Here is an 18724-nt window from a genome sequence, read left to right on the forward strand (position 1 = left end):
CTTTTATCCCAAATCAAGGCGTTCCAGTGTCCGGGTCCAGATTGCATTGACCAAATTCCCCAAAGTGAGTGAGTATGAGTGGCATGAAGGTCCATGAGCCAGACTTGCAGCTATAAAGTGTCTGTTGTCGAAGGGTCATGATTAATTTAGTTGATAAACCATATATTTTATCTGACACCATAAAGAGATACTGACACCATGAGATACTGCAACCACGGAGGCTCATCGAGCAGTGTCATACTTGACGACCAAACTGCCTGCCTTTCTCCTGCCCTCAGGAAGTGGACATTGTGACACTCAGGAAGTGTTGTCACAACAGTATATTATTGGGTAAAATTGTGACAGTGCAAAAAGTGGAATATGAGTTCACAGACTTAAAAGGGAGTGAGATAAATTGGATATTAAATACTTTGAAGAACATATGGCTTTGTTCCAATGCTGCTCCGCTACCAGTTGGATCCCCAGGGCCAGAGATACTGTTGGACACTTGAGTGTTTCACTAAGCAATAGGACGTGTTCCACCGCTCGGTTTCTGTTTAACGATTGGGGCAGATGAGATGCCATACTGCGTCGTCGGCAACAACCAGGTGAGTCATTCAGCTCCAAAACCTAAACATGTGGCCCTGATCTTGGCCTTCTGCCTCTCAGTCTGAGGTCTTGAAATGAGGACAAGGCAGCGCTTCAGAGGACAAAATAAGTCATTCTGTTAAAAACACAGCCATGTTTATAATGTGTTTCTCTTCCAAATGTGGAGAGTTACACAGCTTACATTACAAGTTTACAAGTTGTCTCTGATTTTGGCACAGCATATGAAAATAACTGTGTCAAGAGTGTTGATGTTGTGATAGCACTATGGTCCTGTACATCATACACATCACAGTAGCAAAACTCAAGTCCGCCTCTATTAGGGATTTGAGCCTCATGCCAAAAAACAACGATTTATTCGATTTATTTCAATACCACTTCAAAAGCATTGAAGAACAATCTGAATCACTTTGACCATCCTCTGTTATACGTCTTATATGTTAGCAGGTTGAGGTCCTGAAAGAAACAGAGAGTTGCACTGCATGTATTAGTGGTTGGTGAATGGGACAGGGTGAGAGAAGTTAGGTTACAAGGCTTAGACGTGCTGTTGGAGGACCCTGGGGTTATTGGTGCCAAATGGCAATCTTTTCAATCGCTAATTATGGTGAGAGATGGAACAAAGGCGTCCACTACAAAATAAGGCAGTAGAAAATGTTGTCTGAGGCCCAGTAATTCAGACTCCAGCATAAGTTTATCCTCAACTGCTGGAGTAAAGTTACTGGGTCAAAAAGTGGCTTTGGGGCTTGTGGCTGAAGACCACAAACATTGAAACTCACAATGTTTCATGGGGTTCTCACCTTAGAGTCCAATGTCAACAACGAAAAGCACCCAGTGCCGTTCCGAGGGTAACCTCTCAGTGATGATGGTCCCGGTAAATGTGTGATGCGATATCTGCCTTCGCTATCAGAACCTGGCCTGCACCAAACGAATCCTCTCCTACCAATCAAAGTGAAGCACTACCAGTGCCCAAGATGCTTCCTTTGCAAGTGTGCCAGCCAATTCTGGTGCAAAGAAACATTAATTGGGACATAATACAGCAGTGCATTTGTTCAGTTGCAGTCAAGGCTCTGTCATAGCAGATTTATCTGGGCTACCACCTAAAGAAAGTAAGGTAATAGCTGTTAGCCTTTTCCCACCTGTCTTTGGAGTCTCAGCAGTGGTAGTCGTGATTATGTTGCTCTAGCTGTGTAAATATAACATTAAACACCTAATAAGCACACCTTGTACTTGAACAAAAGTTTTTCTTGCACATTTTTGGAGTAGAGCACTTTTGCAGGGTGAAAAGGTCTTCTTTCTGCTCCCTCTCTTTTCACTACTCTTTCCTCCATGACCACAGAGTTAATACCCTGCCTATAAGGTGTTGATCTTGGCTGCCCTCCAGGTTCCATACTGATTTGACCTGTCAGTTTCTGGGCCTGATTAAGCCAAGCAAATAGACTCACCTGTCTCTGATGTTGGTCTGTTAAGTGTGCTGGCTGGCGGACTCACACAACCTGATGGATTCCATTGCTTGCTTCATTAGGCTGTCAGTCAAGGACAATGTTTTTTCTGTCTGATTTCGTAGTAGCTGAAAGAATATACTGTAGATTAAGATATCTTATATACCATAGACCTCTGCTGTTTTGACATAGGATGGCATATCAAAACCAAACTTTGTTTTTCTGTGGAATTCCGATTTGGTAGAAAAGGAATGCTTAATTGTTGATGAAGGGGACATGGGGTATCTAAGGTATTCCCATGCTACTCAAAAAGAGCACACATAGTACTGTGTATAGAACTACGTCTGAGGGTCTTATAGGTTCACTGTCAAACCGTGACTCATTATGAAAATATATTGTCCTTACTTGCTTATACACAGTAACATCTTAAAAAGGAAGTGTGATACATTGAAATGTAGAATATTTATTGGAGATGCTTTTTAATCTAAGACAAGGCTTAATCTCTGTCCCAGAAAATGTGTATTAGCCCAATGTTTACAAGGCCAAAGGCTGAATTGACTCTCTGGCAATCTCACACAGGTTACATGCACAGCACAGCTGTAGCTACAGGCCCTCACCGTAGGGAGGTTTGCAGCGGCAGGGGCAGATCTAGCTTGCGTTGATGATCCTCTTCAACCTCTAAACAGCTCAAATCCAATAGCCTACAGAAACATGTGAGAAGATCGGCTCAACAGAATTTAATTAGCACTAGGTTCTGAAAGCTAGATGGAGGTCAGTGTTTTGGAATGGGGTTTTTCCATTGAACATTATGTGGCACCTAATGTTACTATAAAGTTGCTCAACTTAACACTTGGCAGACATCTGTGACAGACATCTGTAAAATGTTATTATTTTCATTTTATTGAAAATATACTGTACCTTGCATACCTCTTCTTTACCATAACCCCCAAAAATGTTTTGCAGGAACATGAAAAGTTATTCAGGCTATGTTTCGATAACCAAGAGCAGAACCAATAGGCTAGTAAATCCAGAAAATGTAATGATTGTATACACTAAAGGGGCTTGGACCAACCACTTTGAATATTTTCACTCAAGGAATTGAATAGATAGTATAGACATGATGACTATTTGCATGTGGAAACTTGACTGCACCTTTAAATGGCAACTCCACAACTTTTCAACATTATTTTCATTGCCGCCAGAACAAAACCAGTGTCAACATACACTACATGACCAAAAGTATGTGGTCACCTGCTCGTCGAACAAGCTTCCCACTAGATGTTGGAACATTGCTGCGGGGACTTGCTTCATTCAGCCACAAGAGCATTAGTGAGGTCGGCACTGATGTTGGGCGATTAGGCCTGGCTCGCAGTCGGCATTGCAATTCATCCCAAAGGTCTTCGATGGGGTTGAGGCCAGTCAAGTTCTTCCACACCAATCTCAACAAACAATTTTGTGCACAGGGGCATTGTCATGCTGAAACAGGAAAGGGACTTCCCCAAACTGTTGCCACAAAGTTGGAAGCACAGAATAGTCTAAAATGCCATTTTATGGTGTAGTGTTAAGATTTCCCTTCACTGAAAGTAAGGAGTCTAGCACGAACCATGTGATCTTAGGTTTGTGTGCAATTTTATACAGCTGTCAGCAACAGGTGTGGCTGAAATAGCCGAATCCACTAATTTGAAGGGGTGCCCACATACTTTTGTATATAAAGTGTATGTGAATAATTCTGCCCGATGACATCATCAAAACTTTTAACATTTTAAAAACTGGGATTTTCAAACACTATGAGATCTGCAGTGATTTGGGGAGCAAGAAAATAGAAACTAGTTGCAGGTTTTGAAATTAATGTATTTTTATTTTTAATGCTACCCTGTGACGTTATTGAGAAGCATTTTTAAAGACTTTTCTTCCTATCTTTTTAACCACAGATCATAGAAACCCACTGTTTTCACATATGTAGACACTGGTTTGTTGCTGGAGATTATGAATATAAGGTTGAAAAGTGGCGGAATTGTCCTTTAATAACGCTGTTATAACAAAACATTTGTCAATCTCCTGCCAGCTGTTTTGTTTGAACACTGTAAGATACTGTACTTTCACATTAGGCTACATTACTTGATCTTAGAATGTTATAGTTATATGTCAACGTGTAAAGTTGGTTGTTAAATAAAATGGCTGCATTAATAGAATATCTAATTAGTTTCCAATAAGTTATTGGGTAGCACTCCCAGTTCCATTTCACCGAACTGCTGTAATAAGAATACATGCATTCCTATCGCGGACTCAAGACGCCCCGGGGGTGCGTCGACGCGGTTCAAGTCTATAAAGAGGTCTGAGCAACGAAACAAACGTGGAATGGTTGGCTGTGCAACCTTTTGGAGACTGTGTCTTGATCTTGGTGACGGACTTCTCATGCGGTTGCTCGTTTTATTTTCTTTAGGAGAGAATGAGGCACTCCTCCGAATACATGACTTCACTATCAGCTCAGGTGAACCATTGTTGATAATAAGTAACATTCTCGTGGATGAATCTCTGAACTTTTGAATTTCATGGTTCACAGTGAAATTATTTAACATCTGAAAACCAAAGGAATAAATCTTAATTTGTTTCTATGGATTCACTGTTTGGTCAGGTAATATCATTATTACTTATTTCACACCATTAATGATCTTATTGTAGCCTATGCTGCCGAACTAGCTATGAACATAAATAATAACCGTTTTGATAATGCACACAGATCCCTTTTAATTTGGACATGGCAAATTAATTGAATAGCACATAAATCGTTCAGGAAATTTACAATGAACAACTATTAGTATTTTTTTTACAAAATGGGTCAAAGTAGGGGGAAATAATTGTTTGCCTGGTCAAACGTTACACTCCATGTAATTACTCGTTACATACACTGTTCATCTTAATACGGCTTTTTAGAAGAACCATACATGCTTTTTGTTTTACCAATAATGAGTGCACATGTATTGGGCTGAATTAGTATGATTTCATTTCGATTTTAAACCTGCAATTGTTTTCAACTCTCTCGATCATCAATGTCTTTGGGTGCGTTCGTAAATTGCCTCCAGTGTATCAGAGTGGCTATGTGTCGATCGTAAATTCAGAGTGTTGTCAGATTGTCTGTTAATAAATTCAGAGGGTTCGCTCACGGAGTGTTCAGAGCGCACACTAGACGCTCTGGCCGAGGAGTAAGGTTGATCCGAGCGTTCTGACCTCACGACAGCAGTCAAGCACCAAAGCTAACTGGCTAACGTTGACTAGCTTGCTTGCTACTTCCAGACAAAAATGAGAGAACACCTCACTCTGACCATTTTACTCGCCTTAGCAGAGTTGATTAGGCTGTTTTCATGTTATCTAGAGCGTTAGTGACTGTAACTGTGCTGCTTGCAACAATTTAATAACGTTTTTTTCTCCGACGTTTCCTGACACCGGTCATATTCAACGGGTGTTGCACGTTCGTAAATTAGTCAGTTATTCTGTGCTCTGGCACACTCAGACGAGAGTGCTCTGAAATCGGACGGAGTAGATAGACAGAGTGAATTTACAAACGCACCCTTTTTTGTTTTAGATGAGAAAAGCCAACGGAACAAGGACTGCAAATTCACCCTACAAAACTGTAGAAGCCTATGTCATGTTTGGCAAGGCAGGTGCATTCCCTTTGTGTGTGTGTGTGTGTGTGTGTGTGTGTGTGTGCGTGTGTGTGTGTGTGCGTGCGTGTGTGTGTGTGTGTGTGTGTGTGTGTGTGTGTGTGTTTCTCATGAACAATGGTAAGGTCTCTCTGCTACAAATCGCCTTTGCTAGATCGATTTTGAGTAGCTCATGAGAAAACACATTATACAGACTAGGCACAGTATAGGATTTTATGTATACCTGATTTTGGAAGATGTATTGTGACTCTGTTCTGTTATTCTGTATTGAAGGGTGTGAAGAGAAGGAAAAAGGTGATTTGATTGGCATCGTGTAGCTACTGCATAAGGACTACGCCTATGGGTCTGCTATCATGATATAGCACCTTTCACAGAACGTGTGCAGAGTACCATGAGAGAGAAACTGTTTGGAATTTGTCTACAATAGGCTATTTAAAGGACACTCGCTAGGTTTCCATTGAATTCCCGTCAATTGGCAATAGAATATTCTAAAATACGAATAAAAACAATAGCCTATGCGCATTTTCCCACCAGAGATGTGTTTCCATCAAATTCAAAATACAAGCTAAATGGGTTTCCATCGCATTTTCAACTCTACTAGTGGTTTTGTCCCCCCAAAAATGGCTTTATATAGCGAATGTGCCCACTCTTGTCTTGGTATGTGCGCTCTAGCGAACAGCGCCCAGACAGGCCTACAGTCCGGGTGGACTACCTACATGATGCTATTATTTATGGAGAAGAGCGGGATTCTTTTTATTTGTCAAATGGCAGCCAAGCATCATGATCGTGTCACCAAAATAAGATATTTATTGGAAAGGAGCATCAAGCTCATCACCGTGCACTTTCACCATGTGAAGTTCATCATCATTAATTTCATGTGTAGGCTAATGAACTGTATGCTAACTGTCATAACAAGTTTAGATGGAAACCTGGTTAGTGTTCTTGAAATAGGCTATTGTAGACAAATGCCAAACAGTTTCTCCCTCATGGTACTTTGCAACCTGAGAATGTAGGACAAGTCAAGACAGTTCTTGTGAAAGGTGCTCCATCAAGTCTTGACGGTGTCTGACAGTGACACAGCACACATTCTGTGAAAGGTGCCCTATCATGATAGCAGACCCATAGGCAGTAGCATAAGGATGACAATTGTGTGGTCCGACTCCGGAAAGCATACTGTTTATTAGGCTACACGTTAAATCAATTATGATGAACTTCACAGGGTGGTGAATGTGCAAGGTGATGAGCTTGATGCTCCTTTCCAATAAATATCCAGGGTCTTAATCTGGTGACATGATCATCGATGCTTGTCTGCCGTTTGACAAATACAAATAATATCGCTCTTTTGTCGATAATAATCTCATTGTATAGCTCAATATGCGCCCTGCACTCTTTTGGCGCGAACGTGCCAATACCAGTGGTACCAGAGTGGTAGCTACTAGGGTTCCAACCAATAGGCAACAGATTTTCATGCGAATATTCTAAAATCTGCATATGCACATTTTCCCACAAGAGACGTGTTTCCATCAAATGTACTTTCTGCGGATGAAAGGCTGTCTTTGACGAAGAAGTGCACATAAAAATAACTTTTGCTGTTACATTCCCATGTACCGAACACAAAATACAAGTTAAATGTGTTTCCTTCGCATTTTCAACTCTACTGATAGTTATGTCACAACATTTTTGGAGTTATATAGCGAATGTGCACTCTGGTCTTGGCAAGTGCGCTCTAGCCAACAGTTTGCAGATAAAGTGCGGGTAGGCTACTTACATGATGAGATTATTATGGACAAAAGAGCGAGATTATTTGTATTTGGTAAACGATAGCCAAGCACGATCATCATGTCACCAGAATAGGACTATCGATATTTATTGGAAAGGAACATCAAGCTCATCACCTTCCACTTTCACCACCCTGTGAAGTTCATCATCTGTAGCCTAATAAACTGCATGCTTTCCCGACTCCTAGTGGCAAGACATCACACCATATCATCGCGTGACTCCAAGTTTATTTCGATATGATGGTTATTTTATCATTATATTTACCAACTCAAAAAGTTACCAATTTATCTAGCTTATTTTGTTTTGTCCACATTTGGACATTTTAAGACACATTTTAAGCCATCAGGCCTGTCGTGACATTTGTTTTGGAAAGTATTCAGACAGACCCCTTCACTTTTTTCCCACATTTTGTTTCGTTACAGTCTTTTTCAAAAATAGATTAAAGAGTTTCCCCCTCCTAAATCTACACACGATACCCCATAGAGACAAAGCAAAAACAGGTTTTTAGAAATTGTTGCAAATTTACATTTACATAAGTATTAAGACCCTCAAGGACATTCAGAGACCTGTCCCGAAGCCACTCCTGCGTTGTCTTAGCTGTGTGTTTAGGGTCGTTGTACTGCTGGAGGGTGAACCTTCACCCCAGTCTGAGGTCCTGAACGCTCTGGAGCAGGTTTTCATCAAGGATCTCTCTGTATTTTGCTCCGTTCATCTTTACCTTGATCCTGACTAGTCTCCCAGTCCCTGCAACTGAAAAATATCCCCATATCCTGATGCTGCCACTACTGTGCTTCACCTTAGGGCTGGTGCCAGGTTTCCTCCAGACGCTTGGTATTCAGGCCAAAGAGTTCAATCTTGGTTTCATCAGACCAGAGAATCTTGTTTCTCATGGTCTGAGAGTCTATAGGTGCCTTTTGACACCAGTGACTTCCGTCTGGCCACTCTACCACAAAGGCCTGATTGGTGGAGTGTTGCAGAGATGGTTGTCCTTCTGGAAGGTTCTCCCATCTCCACAGAGGAACTCTGGAGCTCTGTCAGAGTGACCATAGAGTTCTTGGTCACCTCCCTGACCAAGGCTCTTCTCCCTCTATTGCTCAGTTTGACTAGGCAGCCAGCTCTAGGAATAGTATTGGTGGTTCCAAGCTTCTTCCATTTTAGAATGATGGAGGCCACTGTGTTCTTGGGGACCTTCAATGCTACAGAAATGTTTTGGTACCCTTCCCCAGATCTGTGCCTCGACACAATCATGTCTCGGAGCTCTATGGACAATTTCTTCGACCTCATGGCTTGGTTTTTGCTCTGACATGCACTGTCAAGTGGGGGACCTTATATAGACAGGTGTGTGCCTTTCCAAATCATGTCCATTCAATTGAATTTACCACAGGTGGACTCCAATCAAGTTGTAGAAACATCTCAAGGATGATCAATGGTAACAGGGTGCACCTGAGCTCAATTTGAGTCTTATAGCAAAGGGTCTGAATACTTACGTAAATAAGGTATTTCTGTTTTTGTTTTTAATAAATTATCAAAAATCGCTTTGTCATTATGGGGTATTGTGTATAGATTGATGAGGAAAATGTTGTATTTAATCCATTTTAGAATAAGGCTATAAGGTAACAAAATGTGGAAAAAGTCAAGGGGTCTGAATATTTTCTGAATGCATTGTACTTTTCTCGCATAATAAGGTTGGATGGAAACCTGGTTCATGACAGAAAAAAATCCTTACATAATGCAGGATAAGATTTATTGTTGTTAGGTAATAACTGAATACAGAATGAGTTTTCGTTTCACCAGTAAAATTGGTATTTATTCTATGTATCGTAGGCTATTGGTTACTTCGCAAGTTTGGTTATGGTAGTACTATATATTAGTGAGGTTAGGAGTTCTTCCTGGTCAACCGGTCAGTATAATAATCATAACACCTTTCCTATTTTCAGTGCCCTCCCACTCTGAGGACCCCGATGACTCCCAGAGGCCAGTGATGTTGGCCATGCAGCACTACAACTCCTCAGGCCTGGCTGCCCCCCATCTCCTCCCCAACCAGACCTGGGGGGTGGAGAGGGTGCCGGCCATGGCCTGGACGGCAAACATCACCACAGAGAGGCCCATGTCTCCCCCCATGTCTCCCCCCAGTAACCCCACGGCAGCTGGTCTCTCCATGACCCTGGGCATCCTGTCCAACATCGTGGCCCTGGTCATCCTGGCGAAAGCTTACGCCCGCCTGCGCCGCCGCTCCAAGGCCACCTTCCTGCTCTTCGCCAGCTCCCTGGTGGCCACAGACTTTGCCGGCCACGTCATCCCCGGTGCCCTGGTGTTGAGGCTGTACTCAGCTGGGGCTGCGACTGGGCCCTTATCTCGCGCTGCCACCGATGCCCCCTGCCAGTTCCTAGGAGGTAGCATGGTGTTCTTCGGCTTGTGCCCATTGTTCCTGGGCTGTGCCATGGCTGCTGAGCGCTGCCTGGGTGTCACACAGCCCCTGCTCCATGCCTCACTGGTCACCACGGCTCGCACCAAGATGGCACTGGCTCTCATCTGGCTGCTGGCTCTGTTTGTGGCCCTCCTGCCCTTCTTCAGGCTGGGGGCCTACACCTACCAGTACCCCTGGACCTGGTGCTTCATCAGGGTCCTGGGAGAGACTCAGGAGACAGACGTGGCCTTTGTCATGCTGTTCTCTGGACTGGGCCTGGCCTCTCTGACTGTGGCCCTGGTGTGTAATACCATCAGTGGGGTCACGCTGGTGCTTGCCAGAATGCGTAAGAAGTGTAAGACCTGCTACCGTCGCTCAGCCAAGTCCCACGACATTGAGATGGTGGCCCAGCTGGTGGGCATTATGATCACCTCTTGCATCTGCTGGAGCCCCCTGCTGGTGAGTTGGAAAAGTTCAGTTCACTGAAACACAATTCTGCATTAATCAGGGAAGGGGTCAAAACTATCTTTATTGTGTTCCATTCGGGAATTAAGGTCTCTTTTCAATCCTTATCATGGAAATTCAGCGCCACAGCGTAATTGAAAGGCAATGCTCCAACGTTAGCGGCTACTGCATTCATGGTAAACGCTTCATATGTCTGCTCAATCGGGAAATCCCACATGAAAAAAAGACTAGTATACTATGGTATAAATCAGGGCTCTCCAACACTGTTCCTGGAAAGCTGCCTTCCTGTAGGTTTTTGCTCCAATCCCAATCTAGCGCACCTGATTCTAATAAGTAGCTGGTTGATAAACTGAATCAGGTTAGTTACAACTGGAGTTGGAGTGAAAACCTACAGGAATGTAGCTCTCCAGGAACAGGTTTTGGAGAGCCCTGGTATAAATACTATAGTATTCAATGTAGTGGTTTTGCAGACTTCACTGTAGTATTCACTGTAGTGATTTTGCAGACATTCATGTAGTACTTACTACAGTGTTTTTGTTTTATTATCTTTGACATAGAGGCTTTCTCCTTCATGAAACCTACTAAATGAGCACAATTTCCATAACCTGTAGGTAAATCAGCCAGTGTCAAAGGCGTCGATGAACGGTGACCAAAATGCAGCGGGTATAGTGCTCATCTTTCTTCTTTATTTGAAAGAACACCCAAAACAAAATAAACAGACGACGAAACAGTTCCATAAGGCACACAGGCTATACAGAAAATAACCACCCACAAAGACACAGGAAAAACAGGCTGCCTAAGTATGGCTTCCAAGACACCTGCCTCTGATTGGAAGCCATACCTGGCCACACATAGAAAAAGAAACATAGAAATAGAAAACTAGAACCAAAATCCCCTAGAACCAAAAAAACCAAAACAAACACCCCCTGCCACACCCTGACCATACTACAATTACAAATGACCCCTTTACTGGTCAGGATGTGACAGCCAGCCTGAAATCTTAACAGATAATTCATCACTTCTGCTATTTTCTATTACCTGTAGGGAACATAATATATTCTATACTTGGCATGTAGGTTTCTCACTTATGGGTGGCACAAATTGGGATTGGAGAGGGGAATGGGCAGGGTATATGCAAATGAAATACTGTCGTCTTTACTATAGTAAAAAAGGTTAGTGTTTTTGCGGACATTACTGTAGTATTTACTACAGTGTTCTTTTGTGGATCATACTGTAATATTAACTGTAGTATTCTACAGTATACTACAACATTCTATAGTAAGTACTACACATGATTGAGGGATACTACCGTGTGTAGTATAGTGTTCTACAGTATACTACAGTTTACTATAGAATTCTATAGTAAACTGTAGTAATTTTTCATGCAGGTTTCATTTACACTGCTATTGCACTTCAACGATACAGATTGAATAGAGCCCTTAATCTTCATTCACTGAGATACTGAAATGGATTTGACTTCAACTATGGAAATGAGAGTTAGAGCTCAATAACCTGAAATGATCCGAGTCATCACCTACCAATGACCTGTGATAGGAATGACATGCTCTTCTGAATATTCATGCATCCCATTCTCAGGCTGTGTGAAAGTGCAATGGTGGTTTACTATCAAATAAGAATGTTGTACATCCACACTTCATGTAATCCTTATAAATAATAGTAATGTTCATAATTGTTTGTTGCTCGGAGGAATATAAATATCCAAGATATTCTGACCTATAATTATTTATTTATTTTTTCAATTAAGCCTTATTTTACCAGGTAAGTTGACTGAGAACACATTCTGATTTATAGCAACGACCTGGAGAAAAGTTACAGGGGAGAAGAGGGGGGATGAATGAGCCAATTGGAAGCTTGAGAGACAAGCCAGAAGTGAGATGCAGGGTGGTAAAAGCATAAAATAATATTGTAAAAATTCTCAGCTAACAAAAGTAATTCAACCTCTCAGTAAATCTCCAAGATATTCTGCCCCATAAACTCAAAGGCTTGAAATAATATAGAAAATCTCTGCTAACAATCCAGTAATATTTCATCCTCTTTTTGTACACCTTCTGAAATAGACACTTTCCAGTTCCCAGTCATAAACACCATGATTCAGAATACTGCACCTAAAACAGATGGATAGACATGGTGCACTGCACCAAGGTTATAAATGAATAGTCATGGTGGGCCCTTGCATTGACTAGATGGAATAAATTATAAATGATTTAAGGGCATGCCATTATGAAGGGCTTGAATAACGCTGGCCTTGCTGGGCATCACCCTATTTCAGATTGGGTGACATTGAGAATGTTACAGCTTCTCTCCTTTTCCAGTCTTCTGGGAAAGAGGAATATTAGCCAACTAAAATAATTTCATACGAACACATGATGATGGTTTCATGATTCTTGTAATCATGGAGATTGTGTTTTACAATTCCAATACTATTAGTATAAACTGTTAATTTAGTATAAACTGTTAATATGACAAATCAATTATTCAAGTCCAATATAAAAGTAACCATTCATTTTGACACATAAACTGTGAGGAGTGAAAGAAGACAGACTATAAACCATGCTTCACTTAGAATAGCCTTGAGACCCCCCCCCCCACCAATTCCTCCTTCCAAAAAGTATGTATTGTTCTTTATTTAGAACATTATGTGCATTAAAAGTGTCTATTAATGGATTTCTCACCTGGAAGACATTAGGCCCAGTAATGTCAGTAGTTGACCTGTTGATTTGCACAATACTGCACAAAAGCTGGGCCCAAGTATAATTACTGATGTGTGAACTAAGTAGGAACAGCTTAGCATTCATTTTTACTGTTGGGGAGATGTGAGAACCATTAAAGAGGCATTGTTTGTGTTTAAAATCTCTTAATAAGCTGTGTCCAACTGTTATAAAAATTGTAAATACAATTTATCAGGCTACAATTTTGAAATTAGAACCTGTGATTTCTAACATCAGCAAAACTATTCATAGGAACACGTTGTAAAGATGCATTTTGACTGATCCATTTATGATTTGTTTTGTTAATATGTGGCATTCTACAGTGTTAGGTAATGTAGATAAATTACTAGCAGTGTATGCAGATTGATGCGAACATATAAACACCGGCTGAACATCTCTATATCCTGCACAACCACTGTAAAACTAACCCAGGTATCTGTGTTCCTTGCAGATCTTTGGCCTGATGTCAGTCACACGGTCCTACAGCGGTTCCATAGGCAGTGACCAGGACACATACAGGAAGTTGATGGTGATGGGTGTCCGGCTGGCCTCCTGGAACCAGATCCTGGACCCCTGGGTCTACATCCTGCTGCGCCGGGCCGTGCTGAGGAAGATCTACCGCATCACCAAGAGCCGGGCCAGCTTCAAGAACAGCACCTTCCGCCATTGGGACATCAGCTCCTTCCAGAATTCTGAGAAAATAAACACTGTTAACAGGATCTGAGGGAGAAGAAAAGACAAAGACAGAAAGAGACATCTTATCAAGGTCCTTTGTTGTTCTTGGTGCTTTATTTACCACCCAACCCAACATGCTGGATTGAGGAGAAGACTGAACATCCAGCAGTAGGATCTAACAGCAGTGTTGGTGTATCACACAAAAGGAAATACCTATTGCCTATAAGACCTATATTCCTTTATTGAGAACTGTGTGGGTCTGCCTGACTGTGAAAGTCTATGGGGTTTGGGATTGAAATCAGCATCCTCCAGATCTTGGATCTCTTTCAGATTGATTTGATTGGCCAGTAAGACCTGCTTTTGACTGACTGTTGTGTGGAGAAGTCTCATCCTTTTATGGGATACTGACAAGCCAGACTATACTCAAACAAATGAAATGTCATAAACGGATTTATAACAGAGAAATCTGACCAAGTGAGGACAGTATGCCTCACCTGGATACTGGAGACATAGCACAGATAATTCTGCCCAAGGAGTCTTTCTCGGTGTACATAACAGTACATGAAATGAAGCTGCCTATAAGATCTCAACAACAAACATCTCAAATTGTGTGTGTGTGTGTGTGTGTGTGTGTGTGTGTGTGTGTGTGTGTGTGTGTGTGTGTGTGTGTGTGTGTGTGTGTGTGTGTGTGTGTGTGTGTGTGTGTGTGTGTGTGTGTGTGTGTGTGTGTGTGTTACTGTCAGTGTTTTTTGGAGTTCATACTTTGTTTGTTTGTAGAAATGTCAAAGTGCACTTTGACACATCATGAAGTCAGTGGCACTATGCCAAAGCAAAGTAAAGGCTGTGCTTTTACCTGTGCTTGAAGATGTGAAAGACATACAGTATGTGTCAAACTTGTAATGCTATTAATGTGTGAATTGTGTGTATGTATTTATTGCTTATATTGTTTCCCCAATTGTCTGGGGACCTAAATTAAGCTAAGTGTTCCAAAAGCTATAGAATTTAATGTTGTCTAATAAAGTTTATGTTACCTGTTACCCCGTCCCCACAGGAGGTCTTTTGCCTTTTGATAGGCTGTCATTGTAAATAATAATTTGTTCTTAACTGACTTGCCTAGTTAAATAAAGGTTAAATAAAAATAAAATAAATCACAAAATGGCCTGTCAGGGTCATAGCACCATGGTGCTAATCCCAGGAGAGAACAGAGGTGTGGAAAATGTCCTCTGACAGGAGGAAGTAGAACAGAAATGATCTCAGTATAGGAATGAATTGATACAAGTTTTCATTACTCCATCAATTGCAATGGTTGTAATGAATGTTAATTATTACTGAGTAAAGTGGTCTGTAATGGTTCATATTGATGAACTACCACAAATAATTTCCTACAATACATTCAATGCCTTACAATTACATACATTTTCTCTGGGGTTTATGGAATTCTATGAACTCAATAAGAAATGTGAAAATAAGACAGCTCTACATCACCGAGTTTCTCCTTAAAATGCAGAAACACAAAGGAATTTTCAAACAACAGTTTGTCACACCAGGCACCCCCCCCCCCCCTTTTTTTATGAATGAACCATTTGGTCCAGTCCATTTCTTGGAACAGACTTTTATTTTCCCATTCTAATCGCACCCGGCCGGACACAAGTCATTAGGCACTAGAATGCTTGTGATATTCATTAAGCCAATCAACATGGAGGTAAATTGAGATGCCTACTGCTTTCAGAGACATATTTAGACTTTGGCAAGCAAACCGGGGGAATACATACAGTACATGTGACAAGAAAGCCAAGGATAGCGCACAACTGAACTGTCAGTCTGACTATATATTATGATGTACTGTGGTTCATTTCAAGAGGCAAAGTGTATATCAGAGCAGCACGCATGTATACCTTACAATGGGAGAACGGCCCCCATTCAAGAGCAGCTGTCTGTAAAACCCTGCGTCTTGACTTCAGAAGTCGTACTCATACGCAATAGACTCTTCATTATACTACAGTGACACCGAGTTAATTTTGGGGGGAGAGCAATAGCATAGATATCACAGAGAAATCCAGAAAAATACAACAAACTTTCCTATAGTCTCCTAATCTACATTTTATCTTCATCATGGAAATGAATATATATTAGTTCCAATGACTGTTCCGGAAGCACCAGCATACTTGCAATTCTGATTCTAGGCCCATTTATAGGGATATTGTCTGAGACAGATATGAAAACAACAAGCAGTCTATTAACGGCTCAAGGTTTAGGTTTGCTTGTATGGTAGTAGGTAACAGTACAAAAGACATTGACACAAGTGCACAAATGGAGTCTTAGATCTTTGCTCCTTTCTAAAGTGCAACAGTGCTTTCACAGGATTAGATATGTTGCTGACAGTTACACAAAACCGACAAAAAACAATTACAGACAATGCTTCTTCATGAAAGAAAAGAAAGAACACTTAGCCACTGCATTCAAACATAAACAGTAAATATTTTAGAAACACAAATATAATGAACAAAAATGTTAACGCAACATTGAAAGTGTTGGTCCCATGTTTCATGAGCGGAAATAAAAGATCACAGAAATGTACCAATATGCACAAAAAGCTTATTTCTCTCAAATTTTGTGCACAAATTTGTTTACATCCCTGTTAGTGAGTGTTTCTCCTTCGCCAAGATAATACATCCACCTGACAGGTCTGGAAAAGCAAGAAGCTGATTAAACAGCATCATCATCATGATCATGATCAGCCTCGACCTCAGGTCCTGTATGTACCTAACTGACCCGCTCTGCCCATTCATCGCCATTTACCCGTTGTTGTCTTAGCTCTCCTGATCAACACCTGTGTTTTCTTTATGCCTCTCTAATGTCAATATGCTTTGTCTACTGCTGTCCTGGCTAGTTTTTATTGTTTTATTTCACTGTAGAGCCCTCAGTCCCGCTCAAAATGCCTTAGATAGCTCTTTCGTCCCACCCCACACACATGCGGAGACCTCATCTACGTTAATTGATGCCTCCAGAGACGAAACCTCTCTCATCATCACGCAACGCATAGGTTTACCTCCACTGTACTCATATCCTACCATACCCTTCTCTGTCCCCAACGCACTAGACGACCAGTTTTTATATCCTTTAGCCGTACCCTTATCCTACTCCTCCTCTGTTCCTCTGGTGATGTAGAGGTTAACCCAGGCCCTGTAGCCCCCAGTTCCACTCCTATTCCCCAGGCGCTATCATTTGTTGACTTCTGTAACCGTAAAAGCCTTGGTTTCATACATGTTAACATCAGAAGCCTCCTCCCTTAGTTTATTTATTTCACTGCTTTAGCACACTCCGCCAACCCTGATCTCCTAGCTGTGTCTAAATCCTGGCTTAGGAAGGCCACCAAAAATTCTGAAATGTCCATCCCCAACTACAACATTTTCCGCCAAGATAGAACTACCAAAGGGGGTGGAGTTACAATCCACTGCAGAGACAGCCTGCAGAGTTCTGTCATGCTATCCAGGTCTGTGCCCAAACAGTTCGAGCTTCTACTTTTAAAAATTCACCTTTCCAGAAATAAGTCTCTCACTGTTGCCACTTGTTACAGACCCCCCTCAGCCCCCAGCTGTGCCCTGGACACCATATGTGATTTAATTGCCCCCCATTTATCTTCAGAGTTTGTGCTATTAGGTGACCTAAACTGGGATATGCTTAACACCCCAGCTGTCCTACAATCTAAGCTAGATGCCCTCAATCTCGTTTACATTTCAGTCATTTAGCAGACGCTTTTATCCAGAGCGACTTACAGTAGTGAATGCATACATTTCATACATACTGGTCCCCCGTGGGAATCGAACCTACAACCCTGGAATTGCAAACACCATGCTCTACCAACTGAGCCACACGGGACCATCTCACCCAAATGATCATGGAACCTACCAGGTACAACCCCAAATCCGTAAACACGGGCACCCTCATAGATATCATCCTGACCAACCTGCCCTCTAAATACACCTCTGCTGTCTTCAAACAGGGTCTCAGCAATCACTGCCTCATTGTCTGTGTCCGTAATGGGTCCGCGGTCAAACGACCAAACCTCATCACTATCAAACGCTGCCTAAAACTCTTCAATGAGCAGGCCTTTCTAATCAACCTGGCCCGGGTATCCTGGAAGGATATTGACCTCATTCCATCAGTAGAGGACGCCTGGTTATTCTTTAAAAGTGCTTTCCTCACCATCTTAAACAAGCATGCCCCATTCAAAAAATGTTGAACCAGGAACAGATATAGCCCTTGGTTCACTCCAGACCTGACTACCCTTGACCAGCACAAAAACATCCTGTGGCGTACTGCATTAGCATCGAATAGCCCCCGCAATATGCAACTTTTCAGGGAAGTTAGGAACCAATATACACAGGCAGTTTGAAAAAGCTAGCCTTTGCTTTCCTAACAGAAATTTGCATCCCGTAGCACAAACTCTAAAAGTTCTGGGACACTGTAAAGTCCATGGAGAATAAGAGCACCTCCTCCCAGCTGCCCACTGCACTGAGGCTAGGAAACACTCTCACCACCGATAAATCCACGATAATTGAGAATTTCAATAAGCATTTTTCTACGGCTGGCCATGCTTTCCACCTGGCTACCCCTACCCCGGTCAACAGCTCTGCACCCCCCACAGCAACTTGCCCAAGCCTCTCCCATTTCTCCTTCACCCAAATTCAGATAGCTGATGTTCTGAAAGAGGTGAAAAATCTGGACCCATACAAATCAGCTGGGCTAGACAATCTGGACCCTCTCTTTCTAAAATGATCTGCCGCAATTGTTGCAACCCCTATCACAAGACCTTTCAACGTCTCTTTTTTATCATCTGAGATCCCCAAAGATTGGAAAGCTGCCGCGGTCATCCCCCTCTTCAAAGGGGGAGACACCCTAGACCCAAACTATTACAGACCTATATCTATCTTACCCTGCCTTTCTAAGGTCTTCGAAAGCCAAGTTAACAAACAGATCACC

At 41.9% G+C, this 18724-nt stretch overlaps 1 protein-coding gene across 3 annotated transcripts; it reads left to right on the top strand.

Moving 5' to 3' along the window:
• Positions 1-340: 340 nt before the first annotated feature.
• LOC106607073 (prostaglandin E2 receptor EP1 subtype) lies at positions 341-14778 on the top strand. 3 transcript variants are annotated; one of them, XM_045720347.1, is made up of 3 exons: positions 341-587; positions 9403-10331; positions 13518-14778. In XM_045720347.1, the coding sequence occupies exons 2-3, from the start codon at positions 9447-9449 to the stop codon at positions 13788-13790; spliced, it is 1158 nt and encodes a 385-aa protein (XP_045576303.1). In that variant the 5' UTR covers positions 341-587; positions 9403-9446; the 3' UTR covers positions 13791-14778. The 3 variants fall into 3 exon arrangements, with proteins under 3 accessions (XP_045576303.1, XP_014059128.2, XP_014059129.1); XM_014203653.2 differs by lacking the exon at positions 341-587 and adding an exon at positions 4343-4515; XM_014203654.2 differs by lacking the exon at positions 341-587 and adding an exon at positions 4353-4659.
• Positions 14779-18724: the final 3946 nt, after the last annotated feature.

This window comes from Salmo salar, chromosome ssa06 (genome assembly GCF_905237065.1).
Source record: "Salmo salar chromosome ssa06, Ssal_v3.1, whole genome shotgun sequence".
Classification (NCBI taxonomy): domain Eukaryota; kingdom Metazoa; phylum Chordata; class Actinopteri; order Salmoniformes; family Salmonidae; genus Salmo; species Salmo salar.

Bases quoted from the DNA above. Each gene is read 5' to 3' on its own strand.
- LOC106607073 (XM_014203653.2), top strand. From the start codon at position 4,383: ATGGTTGGCTGTGCAACCTTTTGGAGACTGTGTCTTGATCTTGGTGAC. The intron at 4,516-9,402 runs GTGAACCATTGT...TCCTATTTTCAG, and splicing joins TGACTTCACTATCAGCTCAG to TGCCCTCCCACTCTGAGGAC. The intron at 10,332-13,517 runs GTGAGTTGGAAA...TGTTCCTTGCAG, and splicing joins TCTGCTGGAGCCCCCTGCTG to ATCTTTGGCCTGATGTCAGT.